At 47.9% G+C, this 15595-nt stretch overlaps 2 protein-coding genes across 4 annotated transcripts in view; one reads left to right on the top strand and one right to left on the bottom strand.

The window, feature by feature from the left end:
* Positions 1–403, bottom strand: part of LOC143834726 (amyloid-beta A4 precursor protein-binding family A member 3-like) — a 47166-nt gene extending 46763 nt beyond the window's left edge. For all 3 annotated transcript variants that reach the window (XM_077331408.1, XM_077331407.1, XM_077331409.1), the window contains exon 1: positions 222–403. The gene's annotated coding sequence lies outside the window, so the exon portion shown is untranslated. The remainder of the gene's footprint in view (positions 1–221) is intronic.
* A 4603-nt stretch (positions 404–5006) lies between these two features.
* On the top strand, positions 5007–13487 carry MRPL54 (mitochondrial ribosomal protein L54). The gene is made up of 3 exons (XM_077331402.1): positions 5007–5259; positions 11147–11303; positions 12721–13487. Exons 1-3 carry the CDS (start codon positions 5022–5024, stop codon positions 12851–12853), a joined length of 528 nt encoding a protein of 175 aa, XP_077187517.1. The 5' UTR covers positions 5007–5021; the 3' UTR covers positions 12854–13487.
* Positions 13488–15595: the final 2108 nt, after the last annotated feature.

Below are 15595 nucleotides of genomic sequence, written 5' to 3'. Positions count from 1 at the left end.
ATTCTTGGCATACTTATTTGGAATTCAGACTGAAGTTTTCTGCAACCTTATCTAGCAATAAGACACACTGGGACTTACTTTCAAGTAGACATGCACAGGACTGCACCGTAGATCTTATGAATGTAACAGAATTGCGTTTTGAATCAGCTGCACCTTATAATCAAGGCTACTCCCCCCTCACATTATTTAAAGAAACATTAAGAACGTATGCACAAACTTACTTTTAAGCAAAGTTTCTCAGAGAGGAGAGCGGTGCAAGAGTAGCCTTAACTGGTTGTGGGTTGCAGTCTCCTCAAAGTCTTTTTGGGAGACGGTTCAGCAATCCTGGATCAGGGCCACTCGCAAGTACTTTGGAAAGTCTCGCCTGCCACGCTTCTCTTCTCCCCCTGCCCTTCCTGTTGCTGTTCTCCTGAATCCAGTATAGGCTCACAAAGGATTCTGGGAGATGTAGTTTCCCCCTTTTGCTAGTCTCCCAAGTTCTAGACGTGTAAACGCTTGGAAACGTGCAAGAAATCCAAGGAGTTGGAGCGCCTTGTTAAAGAATTGGGAAGTTCTTTTGTTGCTGCTGTTGTTTGGGGGGGGGGGGTTAATTTAGGGGGGGGAAATCCAATACAACGGGGACAAGGAACATGGTATGATACCTAGGGTGGAGGAAGTAGCTAGAGAGATCTTTTCCCCAGTCTCCAAAATACTGAAATTTGGGGACACCCAATAGACTAGCAGATTCAAAGTGCACAAAATTAAGGGGGGGGGGACTTTTAAAGATTGATTATGCATTTAAATAGATTGTGCGACTCAGTATTCCTCCACTTGTGAGTCCGAGGTTGAGCCAAATTAATGGGAGGGGTCCAACAACAACTTCCAGTAATTGATGACTAGATGGAACTTCCATGTTCAGCGGCAGTGTACCTTTGTATGCTAACTGGGTGGGAGGCTTTGGCCTTCATGACTATTTGTAAGTAATTCTGTGCCATCTGGTTGAATGGGGGGGGGGAGAACAGATTATGGACTAAATTTCTATTTTTACAATACTGGTTTACCCCCAAATAGGTGTGTGTGTGGCCTGCATAGGTCTCCTCCCACCCCCATTAATTAGGAAAGAGAAAGCTAGTGGCCCAAGGTCGCCCAGTGAGCTTCATGATGAAGGTGGGGAATTTGAACCCAGGTCTCTCTGATTTTAAATCCACCATTCTCACCACTACAGTACAACCAAAGGGCCCTTCCTTCATTAGGGTTGCCAACCTCCAGTAGAGGCCTGGCTATCTCCCTGAATTCCTGCTGATCTCCAGATGACAATCAGTTTCCCTGGAGGAAATTAATGCTTTGGAAAGTGTACCCCATGGAGGACCCTCCCATCTCCAACCCCCTCACAAATGTCCAGGGATTTCCCAACCCAGATTTGGCAACCGCACTATCTACCCAAAAGAATGGCAGTCTAGATGAGAAAGGATGCTGTATCACCCAGAAACTTCCTTGCTGAAAGGGGACCATATTGGAAGAGATCCCTACCTTCACCAGCTGGGCTCTCAAAAGGATGCTTTGCATTTTAGGCAAGCGAAACCTTCCCCTCTCTGCCTTCACAACTGACTTCCGGCAAAGATAAAGCTTTCTACAGTAACCCAGCACCCTGTCTGAGCTGAGCCTGTGTCAGATACGGGGAGATATAGAAGATCATCTGTACAGATCAGGTTGCCAGACTTGAGAGTATTAAATTCTCTTTAAAAATCCATGATTCCTTTCTAGCTGCCATTGTTTCTGCAAGACCCAAAAGTACAAACTGGTTGTTATATCTCCCTCCCTTCTGAGCCAGGGCTAAGGCCCAGCACCTATTTTTTAAACACATAGCCCAGCCTATTCAGGTGAAAATTAAATAGACAAGGGAAAAAAAAGAGAGAGATCCAGACATAATTCACAAAGCAGGGTATGACAATTTTCAGAGTATGGAGATTTAATATGTTATTCTATAAACAGATTTTTCCTATATATGTGCACACATATATAGGAAAAATTTTTATAGAATAATATATATATACTAGCTTCAAAGCCCGTTCCTAAGAACGGGCCTTGAAAGGGCCCCCTCCCAAACAACTTAAGGTGGCTTTGGGCCACAGCTCACAGCTGGATCAAGTGGGGCAGGCGGGGGCTGGCCAGCTTATTAGCAGGCCCGGGACTGAGCACCTTAGCAGGCCGGGAGGCCCTCCTTAGCAGGCCTGGCCTAGCAGAGCAAGAGGTCCTTGTTAGGAGGCCCAGCCTAGCAGGCTAAGAGGTCCTTGGTAGCAAGCCCTCCACCACAACCCTTTGCCCAGGGCACTCTCCCCTTACCTGCTGCTGGCTCCAGGCACTGAGGCGCGTCTGAGAGCAAAGAGGCTAGAGTCCAGGGAAGGAGGGCGGGAGCTACAGGGGCAGGGCCAATCAAAGCTTTGCTAGCTGCACCCTGATTGGCCCTATTCCAGGTTGGGCAGCCGGACACGTCCCACCCCCCAGGCTGTTTGACAAATATATAGAGGAACTATGGGTAAGGACTAGCAAGAAAGCCCATTGCAAGCAGGAATGCAATGGGAGCTAGAACCCAGGGGACACCAGGAGGTGCAGATCTCTTTCTCTCTCACTCTGTGTTTTGGTGTGCCTCGCAGCAGAAGGCATAGCAGGTAATTAGGGCTCATTCTTAGGAGGGAAGGAGGGCTGGTATGCAGTTTGAGGCAGCTGTCTGTGTCTCTGTCTCCCTCTGTTGCAGTAGGGGCAGCTCTCTCTGTGTCTCTCTCTGCCTCCCTCGCAGCAGGAACAATAGGAGGGAATGATGAGGGTTCATGTTCGGTCTGGCTGGGCTCTGTGTGTCTCTCTCTGTCTCTGGCGTGTCTGAGAGGAATGTGGCTAGCATCCAGGGAGGGAGGGTGGGAACTGTAGGGGCAACTTGGACAGCTGGACATGTTCCTCCCCTCAGGCTGTTTCACAAATATATAGAGGAACCATGGATGGATGAGGATAGGAAAGCCAGTGTGATATAGTGGGTCCTATGTCAGACTAGGATCTGGAAGACCCACGTTCAAATCCCGAATTTGGGGTCAGTCATCCTTTTTGGGCTTAGCCTACCTCAGAAGTTTGCTGTTGTGAGGATCAAAATACATGAGAGAACTATGTAAATATAGTATATAATTAACAAAAAACAATTATTTATGTTTTCATGTTTAAGACTTGCCTGCAACACACCTTGCAGGGCAGGATGTGCCCTGGGGTTGCGAACTCTGGGGCTGGTCATTCCTGCAGATGTAGGTGTGGAGCCTGGAGAGGACAGGATTTCGGGAGAGGGTATATGCCCCCACATTCCACCCTCCAAGGCAGTCACTTCCTCCAGGGGGGGGGCTGTTCTCTGTAGTTAGGGCAATTCCAGAGATTGCCCCACCTGGAGTTTGGCACCCTTACATTATTCTTCCTCACCCACGGTGGAGACGTTCGCCCAGCATTTTAATACCCAGATTACAAGAATGATTAAGAAGTTTAAAATGTATTTGAGAGGAAAATAATGTGAACAAGATCATACTAAGTGTAACCCATTAGCATTAGTAGTATTATTTATTAACTGCCACTCCCTAGAGGCTCATGGCGGTTTACAAAAGTCTGACCAAAAACCAATTAAAATCCCATTAAAATGGATGATCACAACATCAGAAAAAAAACATAACAGCAAAACATGGCGGAGCCCTCAACCACCACCCCCTTACCCATTTACAAGAGGGAGGAGAAGGGAGAGACAAAATCAGAGGTGGCGTTCATTGCTTAACATGAGGGGGACCCCAATTGATCTTCCTGCACTATCCCGGCCTCAATCTTTGGACCATCACAGCAGGTCCAAAATGCAGCTGCCAGGGTCCTCACTGGAACATCTTGGAGGGCCCATGTCCAGCCGGCGCTGAGGCAGCTGCATTGGTTGCCAGTTCTATCCTGGATCCAGTTCAAGGTTTTGGTTCAGACGGCCATACACCAGTGGTCCCCAACCTGCGGGCCGCAGCCCGGCGCCGGGCCGCAAAGGCCATGGCGCCGGGCCGCGGCTCCCTCTCCCCGCCCCCCCCCACCGCAGTAAAAAACTTCCCAGGCCGCAAGCTTGCGGCCCGGGAAGCTACTTACTGCGGGAGGGCGGGGAGAGGGAATCAGGGCCGGGCCGCACCCCGAAGCGTGGGCATGGCCCGCGCGGGCGCAGCCCGATGCCCTGCCGGTCCCCAGCCTAATAAAGGTTGGGGACCACTGCCATACACGGTCGGGGCCTGTATATCTACCTGTCGCCCTATGCCCCCCGCAGGGCCTTATGCTCTGCGGGTGCGAACCTTCTGGTCAATCCTCCACCAGGGCCAGGGCCTTCTTGGTCCTGGCCCCAACCTGGTGGAATGAGCCCCCGGAGGAGCTGCGGGCCCTACTGAATACTGGCTCCTCTAGAAGCTGGCCTACTTTTTTCAGGACAGGATAATTTGGGTCCAGGACAGGTTAATAAGGTGAGAGTTCCATTTTTTCATTTCTAAAATATTGCTCTCTAATGCATCCTGCTGTTTTTTGTAGGGCTCGTTTGTTTAATGCCTGTTCCGTGGGGTTCCAGGGGTGTTTTGGCCTGGAACAATTTAATAAAGGGGTGAGAGTTAGACACTTTTCATGTCTAAAATATGGTTCTCCAGTGTGTGTAACGCATCCCACTGGTCTGGCCTGTGCCAAGTGTTCAGGAGGCCTTTCGGCATGGTAAGGGTTAATCCCATTAAAATCCCATTGAAATGGATGATCAGGAAAAAAACGTAACAGCAAAACTGCGGGATTTTTGCATTTGCATGTCCAAAATATTGTTCTCGCCTGTCTTTGTTTTGTTTTGGGCGGGGGGCGGGGGGGGTTGTTTTGGTGCCCCCCTTGTTTGCCTAATGCCCTGTCCCTGCCTGGGGCGAGCATGCCCTGGAGGTGGGAAATGCCTAGAGATTGGGGGGGGGGGGGCGGCCGGGATGAACCTCCGTTGCTATGGGGCTAAAGCGACGGAGTGGCAGGGGCTCATGGGAATGGTAGTCCAGGGCCCTGGGCCCCGGGCCTGGCGGGAGGAGCGGCCTGCCCAGAGCGGCGCCGGCGACGACATTTCCCAGCCTGCCCCGCGGGGCCGCGTCATCGGCGCGCGCCCCGCCCGCGAAGGAAGGAAGGGCCGCATGGCTTCGGCGCGGCTGTGGCGGGTGGTGCGCGGCGGGCCCTTCCCCCTCGGCCGCAGCCTGCCGCTCCGCACCTACGCCAAGAAAGCCGGTAAGGTCGGCCCCCCTGGCCTTTGGAGGTACACTGCCTCTGGGCGGGGAGGCTCCATGGAGGCGGGGCCGCAACCGGAGCTCTTCCGCCAGGCAGCAGAAGCCTAGAGCAGCAGGGGGGGGGGGTCCCCACTGCGGCCCTCCCAAGTGCCCACGCGCCCCTGGCAGCGGCTCATGGGAACGGTAGTCCCCGGACCTCGGGAAGGCCGCCGTGGCACTGCCCCCGGCCTAGAGTCCAAGAAGCCCTCGCTGCCTAAACGGAGCCCGCCCGGACACGGCGGGCGACGGACTCGAGGGACGCGCCTTATTCCCCTTCCCCTCCGGTGATACACGAAAGGGCAGGGAGCCTTCGGAGGCTTTTAAATGGTTCATGCGCCGGAGGGTTAGCATCGACGGTAAATTGTCAACTGTTTTCAGTTGCCCCGAGCCCTTGGGCAATACGCATTTGCCAGTAAGTAAGTGCAATGTGCTCTTACTTTCAGTCAAAGCCTCTTGGGATCCAATGGGTTTAGATGGAATTAAGTCTGGGAACACTTGCCCCATCTCCATCCTAGTGAAGAGAAGGCCTGTCTGTAGAAAGGAACAGAGAGCAAGCTTTTCCCTCGTCGGAATTGAAATGAAGAAGAAGAAGAAGAAGAGTTGGTTCTTAGATGCCGCTTTTCCCTACCCGAAGGAGGCTCAAAGCGGCTTACAGTCGCCTTCCCTTTCCTCTCCCCACAACAGACACGCTGTGGGGTGGGTGAGGCCGAGAGAGCCCTGATATTACTGGAGAAGAAGAAGAAGAAGAGTTGGTTCTTAGATGCCGCTTTTCCCTACCCGAAGGAGGCTCAAAGCGGCTTACAGTCGCCTTCCCTTTCCTCTCCCCACAACAGACACGCTGTGGGGTGGGTGAGGCCGAGAGAGCCCTGATATTACTGGAGAAGAAGAAGAAGAAGAAGAGTTGGTTCTTAGATGCCGCTTTTCCCTACCCGAAGGAGGCTCAAAGCGGCTTACAGTCGCCTTCCCTTTCCTCTCCCCACAACAGACACGCTGTGGGGTGGGTGAGGCCGAGAGAGCCCTGATATTACTGGAGAAGAAGAAGAAGAAGAAGAGTTGGTTCTTAGATGCCGCTTTTCCCTACCCGAAGGAGGCTCAAAGCGGCTTACAGTCGCCTTCCCTTTCCTCTCCCCACAACAGACACGCTGTGGGGTGGGTGAGGCCGAGAGAGCCCTGATATTACTGGAGAAGAAGAAGAAGAAGAAGAGTTGGTTCTTAGATGCCGCTTTTCCCTACCCGAAGGAGGCTCAAAGCGGCTTACAGTCGCCTTCCCTTTCCTCTCCCCACAACAGACACGCTGTGGGGTGGGTGAGGCCGAGAGAGCCCTGATATTACTGGAGAAGAAGAAGAAGAAGAAGAGTTGGTTCTTAGATGCCGCTTTTCCCTACCCGAAGGAGGCTCAAAGCGGCTTACAGTCGCCTTCCCTTTCCTCTCCCCACAACAGACACGCTGTGGGGTGGGTGAGGCCGAGAGAGCCCTGATATTACTGGAGAAGAAGAAGAAGAAGAAGAGTTGGTTCTTAGATGCCGCTTTTCCCTACCCGAAGGAGGCTCAAAGCGGCTTACAGTCGCCTTCCCTTTCCTCTCCCCACAACAGACACGCTGTGGGGTGGGTGAGGCCGAGAGAGCCCTGATATTACTGGAGAAGAAGAAGAAGAAGAAGAGTTGGTTCTTAGATGCCGCTTTTCCCTACCCGAAGGAGGCTCAAAGCGGCTTACAGTCGCCTTCCCTTTCCTCTCCCCACAACAGACACGCTGTGGGGTGGGTGAGGCCGAGAGAGCCCTGATATTACTGGAGAAGAAGAAGAGTTGGTTCTTCTATGCCGCTTTTCCCTACCCGAAGGAGGCTCAAAGCGACTTACAGTCGCCTTCCCTTTCCTCTCCCACAACAGACACCCTGTGAGGGAGGGAGGCTGAGAGAGCGCTGAGATTCCTGCTCGGTCAGAACAGCTGTATCAGTGCCGTGGCGAGCCCAAGGTCACCCAGCTGGCTGCATGTGGGGGAGCGCAGATTCGAACCTGGCATGCCAGATTAGAAGTCTGCACTCCTAACCACTACACCAAACTGGCTCTACAACCAACTACAAGAATGCTTTTATGTCCCCCTTGTAGCCCCTCCCTCCAATTCAAATCTTGGCATGCTCATAGCACACCAGGCTCCCATTTCCCAAGCTTAAAGCGCATGCTAACTCCCAGACACTGCTTGGCAAACCTAAAACCCCATTAAGTCAAGATGATAAATGCCTGCAAGAGAGCTGTGAGAAACCACTGCTTAATTAGGCACAGGTTAAAGACAGGGCAAAGGTAACATTTTTAGCCAAAGTATAAAACAGGCCAAGCAGAGCATGACTTATGAAACAAATCAGAAAGCATTATATTTCACAGGAGGTGCTTGCATAACATGGGCGCAAGTACAGAAAAGTTGTGTAGTTAGGATGTCCATGTTTGGCCCTTGGAGGGTACCAGCATCTGTATATGTAGATAAGTTAGATTGGGTAGTTGCCCAGTTTACATAAGGATGCTAACTTGAGTTTGCAATAAAACTACTAGCTGAAAGTTACTCATTCAGTCATTCCTTTGCAGCCTGCAGGGAGATCCTGAATTGCAAACTTGCCGTGATCAAGGCTAACATGGTTTCAGCCAGATGTACAGAAGGCTAGAAGTGCCCCATCTGTCTGTGTTAATTCCCATGGCTCAAATTTCCACAGATTCATTCTTTTGGTCCTGCCAGGAGCCTGCCTCAGCAGAACCTACCCTACGAACAATTGAGCAATTTAATAATGAATAAAGATAGAAATACAGCTTATTTTATCTCTTCTTTTAATAGTAATCAAACAACCAAAATGGACTCTAGATTTGTACCATTTTCAATGTAGCTTTTTCACCCGTGGTTGTTTCCTGAATATAAAAGAATACAATTAGTATATTTTTGTCAGTAATTATTAAAGGTAAAGGTATCCCCTGTGGAAGTACCGAGTCATGTCTGACCCTTGGGGTGACGCCCTCTAGCGTTTTCATGGCAGACTCAATACGGGGTGGTTTGCCAGGGCCTTCCCCACAGTAATTATTACATAAGTACAAAAGAGAACATATTTTTCTTTACAACTTGGTTACGCCAATTTCAAATACTACTTTGAAATATTATTTTTCTATGAGCATAAATTCATCAAATGTCATAGTTTGGACAACTACTAATACCAATGTACAGTTTTGCACATGGACATTTAATACAGTATATTAAATTTTTGCTTGAACAATTAATAAACGGGTTGACCTTGCTACAAAAACCATTACTTGTTTCCCTATATTTCTTAATGGGTAGCAAATATTTACAAACCCCACATGTGCCACATTTGTAGTTACCTTTTGGAAAATTGCTTGAAAATCCTTCAGTATTCAATGGTTTTTTATTTATTTATTTGCCTATATTGTGATTGCGCCTCCATTCCAGACTTAAACCATTTTCGCATCCAGGTAAATCACTAATCAAATGTCAATGTTTAAATAATGTTTTTCTAATGTTCATAGCAAAATATGAATAATCAAAGGCAATTTCTGGTCAGTTGCTCTCATTGTGTTGTAATAAATCACGCTCTCTCCTTTGGGCTGATCCTGTGTTGAGCAGGGGGTTAGACTAGATGGCCTGTATGGCCCCTTCCAACTCTTTGATTCTGTGATTAGCATCTGCCCTAATCCTTGCTTGATTATTGATGTACAAGGGCTCTGCCTAATTCATTACTAACATTTTCATAGGCAGAGGAGTGATAGTTAATACGTTTGTGTCTCAAGAATTGCCCATGGGGTAAACTCCTAATGAGATGAGGAGGATGAAAACTGTTAAAGTGAAGAAGTGTGTTACAATGAGTTGGTTTTTTGTATGAAGTGGTGCTTAATCTACCATCTGGGTTTAAAGTAACCAACATGTTTAAAAATCGTACTTCCACTATATCATGATGACCTGTAAATTTAATTGTGGCCTGTAAATGACCTGTAAATTTAATTGCTGTTAGCCCATTGAATAAATTGTTCTATGGATTCGGGATTCAAATAAACAAGAAAAATATCATCCAAGAATCTGGTGTAGAAAATAATATCAGACTTAAAGGGATTGACAGTATCATTGTATAAGCACTGATTTTCTAGATAAATCATAAAGAGGTTTGCAAAGGTAGGCACCAAACTCTGGGAGTTTGTAATTATAAGTTGTGTTCAAATTCAAAGTAATTATTTTCCAAGATCCAAGAAATCTAATAAAAAGTGTGTAGGTGGCATACACGTCTATTGTCTAATACGTTTTGTATTACTAACCTTGCCTCTTCTAGTGGAATGTTGGTGTATCAGTAATACTGCTCCTTTTGGTACACTCAGTTTTTCTATAAGGTTAATAAAATGAGTAGTGGCTTTTAACAATGTATCTTGAGTCGGAAGCAACTTCTGAAAGTGAAAATCTACAAACTTAGCTAAAGGTTCCATGAAGGACCCACATTGTGATATAATAGGTCTGCCTATAGGAGGACAGTCATGTTTGTGTATCTTTTTAAAAATTATCTTTTTAAATCGATAGTTTTCCCTCCCAATGCTTATATGTCTGTAATTTCTTACAGGAAAAGAGCACATGTGGTAGGCCTAATTGTGACCCCCCAAGGTTTCAGTTAACAAATTATGCCTGTGCATTTGTTAGAGAATGGGTGCTTCTGCTTTCTAATTTTCCTTGTGTGTGTATTCCTATTACTTAGTTTTTTCCCTGTTTGGGACAATTTGATATTATACCACTGTGTGTCCGGCACGTCTTCCCTGCAGATTTAAACAATATAATATTGAATCAATCTCTTGAGGAGCTCGACAGTTGCCAAACTGACACTCCCCCCCCCCCCCCCCCAAACAACAGAAATGGGCAAGCGAGAAGAATGAGAACGCAGAAGGGCTGTGAGCAGGTGTCAGAAGAGGTTATTCCCTGTCCAAGAATAACATTTCCTTACCATATTATGCCTGTGGCTGCAGGGATATTAGGGGATTCTAGGAACATATAAACTGGGTCTCCCAAGCTTCTAAGCCTGCAGACACACATGGACTTCTGGTGTGGCAGAGCCCACCACAAAAGGGCTGCTGCGCCATACCTTCATTTGCACAGTACAGTAGTGGCAGCTGCTTTCAAAGGAACATTTTAAAAATTAGCACAGCCAGTCAAACTCCAGCAGCTAATTAAAAACCTTGCTGGGCAAAAGCCTCACCGGGCCCTGCCCGCCCATCTTCTAAAAACACTTAGCAGGCATCAGGAAGGGGGTTGGCAGGCGCCATGGTGCGGATCCCTGCTAGAGCCAGACCATTTGTGCTTTTAAATTTATGCTTAGCGGCTTTGACAGGCAGTGGCTGTCTTGGTGTAGTGGTTAGGAGTGTGGACTTCTAATCTGGCATGCCGGGTTCGATTCTGCATTCCCCCACATGCAAGCAGCCGTGGGCTCGCCACGGCACTGATAGAGCTGTTCTGACCGGGCAGTGATATCAGCGTTCTCTCAGCCTCACCCACCCCACAGGGTGTCTGTTGTGGGGAGAGGAATGGGAAGGTGATTGTAAGCCGCTTCGAGCCTTCTTGGGGAAGGGAAAAGTGGCATGTAAGAACCAACTTCTCCTCCTCCTCCTCCTCACATTAAGCTGCCATTAGACCGAGATGGATTACAAGGCCCACTAGCTCAAGAGTGTGTCCTCTGACTAGCAGTAGGTCTCAAGTAGAGAAAGCCCTTTCCCAACCCTTGAGAGGCTCTACTTGGAGCTGGTGAGGTTGAGCCTGAGAACTTCCTGTGTGCCAAGTAGGTGCTCTGTCACTGAGCTACAGATTTCGCCTTCTGTTTTTGCAGCACCGAAGGCTAAAGGAAAAGGCCTATCGAAGGAAGATCTCAAGGGCCCTGAGGTGTGTAAGGATCCGGTATTGCTCACCACACACTCCATGGGCACCAATATCTACAAGCAAGGCACAGAGGTGGTACTGAAGCCGGACGGGGAATATCCGGAATGGTGAGTATAACTGGGCCTCTTAAGGTGCCATGCTTAGAGTAGGCAATGGTGGCCCAGGACATCCTGTATCACGTGACACCGAAATGCCACCATTTCTCTGGGCCTAGAAATCTTTCAGTGCTTCCTTTGCTTCACGATGTAGGTCACATGGAGACATCACCTCTTTTAGCGGCAAAATGTAATGCATCTGTGCAGCCGTTCAAATGATGTCTCACTTTTTCTATATTTTAGTAATCTGCTTAAAAGTAATGCTAAGCAGTATAAGGGGGGGGGGAGAGAAAGAGAGGGGGGGTTGCCTCTGGTCTCCATCCGCAGGAGAGGTAGTGATAGTCAGGGGTAGGTCTAGGAGCATTCTAGCAGCCCTTGAGGCCCTGTGTGGCATTTATGGGAGTGGGGGAGTCTCTGAGGCCCCTCCCACTCTAGCCTCTCCTTTAGGATCTTTAGACCCATTTCCCACAATGAAATGAAAAGGGAGGCACAAGCTTTGAATTAAGGATTGGAAGAATGGAGGCATGGAAACTACGTGCCCCTTTAGGAGCTCTGAGCTGGACCTGCTAGACCGGGGTGGCTAAACTGTGGCTCTGCAGATGTCCATGGACTATAATTACCATGAGGCCCTGCCCTCACTATACTGGTTGGGGCTCATGATAATTGTAGTCCATGGACATCTGGAGAGCTATAGTTTGGCCACCCCTGTCTAGACTAAGGCTGTACTTATATGTCAAGTAAAAAGAGATCATGTTTCCTTAGATTTGATTTGACAGATGAGACATATGCAGAGATGAACAACAGAGGTTTATTGAACAGAAAATAAGGTATAACTTTGATATAGAAGTGGGCACGCGCACAAAGGCTGATAGCCAGAATGAACACTTTGTTGGTCTTAATAGCACTGCTGGACTCAAACTTTGTTAGACATAGGGAGTAAAGCTGGCCCTCGAATACAGTCAGTAACCCCCTGTGGAGAGACTTGATTCCCCTTTCTCTGGGCGGGGTACCTCAGTGGGTTTCAGACTGCTCTTTCCACATGCAGAGCACCATTCTTCAGGTAGGCTAACCTGAAAGTTTGGGCCGAGTCCAAGGTCACCTAGCAAGCTTCCATGGCAGAAGTGGAGATTCAGACCCAGGTTGCCCAGTGTCAGTGTCTGCCACTATACCATACCGGGGGAGGGGGGGTCAGTTTTTAGACTTCCCTCCTGTTGAGGGATAGTTTCTCAGTCCTGTTCTTCCTTTCTCAGCATTTTCTGTCTCCTGGAAGGCTGCTCAGCCATCATCAGGATATTGTTGTTTCCACTTCGGGTTAATCTGGAAGTCCCCGAAGTATGCCAGTGGTGGCTTGGTTTTTTGGTGGACTAGAAGGGTGTGAGGGATGGGAGAGTGCGTATGTACTTTTCTTTGACCTTCTCATCCTTTCAAGGCTTTTTAAGATGGATCTTGGGCCACCTAAGAAGCTGGAAGATCTTGACCCAGACACCATTGAATACTGGCGTTTCCTCCGGAGAGTGAATATAAGGCGAAAGTACCAGCTACTCAAGGTCCAGCCGTTTTGATGGGAGCAACTGGGAGATGGAATTCAAATGTTTCCAAGACGTTTGGAACGGCCTGCTTCTTGCAAACTTTGGACAGTCTTTCAGCTTTCCTTTGGTGAACATCCTAGTAAATAGTACTCCACCTTGTAGAGCCCTGAAGACACCTGTGCTGGTGCTCTAGAATCAGTTTGAATCCTGAAGATGTCTACAGAAGTACTCTAAGCCGGTGGTCCCCAACCACTGGCCCGTGGAAATGTTTGACAATTGGATACCAATTATATGATGTCCTTCTAAGCAGAGTTACTCACTTCTAAGTCCAGTGCAGTCATGGGGTTTAGAATGGGACAACTCTGTTAAGGACTGCAAATGTAGCAGCTGGAGAATCTCAGGGTTTTATGAAGGAGGCAAACAGAAGGAGGGAAAGCAGAAATCTTTCCCTTAGAGATGTGAAAACATCATTGAAGGTATGTAAGCCCCAGGTGGCCTTGAGGGGTAAGGAGACATTCCACAGAAGTAGCAGTTGGGATCCAGACATTTTGTGTATAAGACTATATTTTCATCTGGCTGATTAGGCTATTCCTATACTAAATAAAGCAAAACTGAACTGTAATTCACAAAAGCTCATATGGAAATAAAAATGTTATTCTTTAAGGTGCCACTGGACTTTTGTTGAATTTTCTGCAACAGATTCAAAAGGCTAATGCTTTGTAATATTCCAACATTACAAAATTAGTAGGATTTGACACTGTGGCTTGCACAGAAAACTGAAGGGGGAGCATGTAATGATCACAACTGGTGTGTGAAGTCTGCTTTCCTAGTGGATGCCAGCAGTGAGCATTCATTGCCAGAAAGTTAGACTAACAAAGCTGGTCCACTGAGGTCAAGTGTCGTCCGCGAACAGGGAGACAAGTTCTGTTCACTATGAATAAAAATACACAACCCATCATAGCAAATACATTCATTTGGTCCCTAGCTGCATGTCCTGTCTTCTCAGAAGACTAGCCATGGGTATTAAATAGCATGGGGAAAAGGGAACTTCCATGCTCCCAAGCAGTCTACTTAGATTAGGGTTTTGTAAAACCTTGGGGTTTCTTGATGGCCCTGGAAGGGTTTCCTGAATGGGGGGGGGGAGTTAATGTCTGTCTGTCTCTCATTTGGTAAACATTTATTGTGTGATATGACCACATATGGTCATATCAATTCCCCACCTCCCAAAATGGCTAATGAGAGGCCTGGAGGGGGTGGGAAGGGGCCCTGGGGGGCAGGTACACAACTGTGCTCTCCAACCATATTCTGCATGATTGTACCACTTCTGAGGTTTCTCAAAGCCCGAAGAATGTCTCAGGGGGTTTTCAATTGTAAAAAAGTTGAGAAAGGCTGCCTTAGATCATAGATTATGGGCACAAGGAGCATTAGGTCAGACATCACAGAGCGTTAGGTCAGACGCTGCCAAGCGTGGCTTCGAGGAGTTACATGTAGTTGCTGCATTTAACTTTTGGGGTTTGCTGAAGAGCAAAATAGAAAAACCAAGCAAGTAAATTAGAAGAATAATGCTTTTTGAAAAAAACGTGACAGCCTTTGGTATGAGCCAGCAAAACACTAATGTTTCTGATGTATTTTCTTCACCTATGTTGACATTTAAATTACAAGCTCCTTGGGGATAGGGTCTTCCTTTGTTCTTTGGAAGGTCAGAGACCAAGAATTTCAGATATACATAAATACATCATAGATATCTGTTTAAAATAATATTTTTTTGCTACTTATGGTTAGTAGGCTATTTTTTTGCCTACTTATGAATCCTCCTTAGGGCTTTCAAGGCCAGAGAAATTTGCAGGTATCTGCCTCCACATAGCAGCCCTGGACTGCTTGGTGGCCTGCAAGCCACATACTAACCACGGCTGACCTTGCTAAGCTTCTGGTTATCCAGGAGGGTTGCCAACCCGAAATGAAAGGTGGGGATGTCCCAGAATTGCAACTGTTCTCCAGGCTACAGAGATCAGCTCCCTTGGAGAAAATGGCTGCTCTGTATGGCATCCTACCACACTGAGCTCCGTCCTCTCACCAACTCTACCCCCCCCCAGCTCCCTCGACCAGTGTGGTGTAGTGGTTAAGAGTGGTGACTTCTAATCTGGCGAGCCAGGTTTAATTCCCCGCTCCTCCCCCACATGCAGCCAGCTGGGTGACCTTGGGCTCGCCACAGCACTGATAAACTTGTTCTGATGGAGCAGGAATATCACGTTCTCTCAGCCTCACCTACCTCACAGGGTGCTTGTTGGGGGAGAGGAAAGGGAAGGCAATTGGAAGCCGCTTTGAGACTCATTCAGATAGAGAAAAGCGGCATATAAGAACCAACTCTTCCTCACCTCATGAAGCCCCAGGAACATTTTAACTCAGAAGTGCCAACTCAGAAGTGTCTCCCCAGGTGAGGGCAATAATCTAGTGGGGGTGGGCATTTTAATTATAGGAGTGTCTGGGTGGGCTTCTTGCTAAGAATACCTGGCATGGGGAGGGGAGCGAGGAGTTAAGTAACGGAAAACTAGAGACTTCCTCTTCGACTGAGCGCTTAATCCAGCAGGTCAAGGTGGTTTTCAGTTACCATATAAGCACACAGGCAATGTGTAGGGTAAAAAATCTAGGATACCAGTGCCAGCCTTTGCACAACATAAAACTAAAACAATGCACCTTGCCAGGTTTGTTTTAAAAAATGTGCAAGATACTCAGTATAAAATTGTACCCCTCACCCTTTCAGTGCTCTGGCTGTAT

The sequence above is a fragment of the Paroedura picta genome, chromosome 4 (genome assembly GCF_049243985.1).
Source record: "Paroedura picta isolate Pp20150507F chromosome 4, Ppicta_v3.0, whole genome shotgun sequence".
Taxonomy (NCBI): domain Eukaryota; kingdom Metazoa; phylum Chordata; class Lepidosauria; order Squamata; family Gekkonidae; genus Paroedura; species Paroedura picta.
This window is presented reverse-complemented; position numbering and strand designations above follow the sequence as displayed.

Excerpts from the sequence above, each read along its gene's own strand:
- MRPL54 (XM_077331402.1), top strand. The coding sequence starts at position 5,022 with ATGGGAATGGTAGTCCAGGGCCCTGGGCCCCGGGCCTGGCGGGAGGAG. Across the intron at positions 5,260-11,146 it reads CACCTACGCCAAGAAAGCCG|CACCGAAGGCTAAAGGAAAA; the intron begins GTAAGGTCGGCC and ends CTGTTTTTGCAG. Across the intron at positions 11,304-12,720 it reads GACGGGGAATATCCGGAATG|GCTTTTTAAGATGGATCTTG; the intron begins GTGAGTATAACT and ends CATCCTTTCAAG.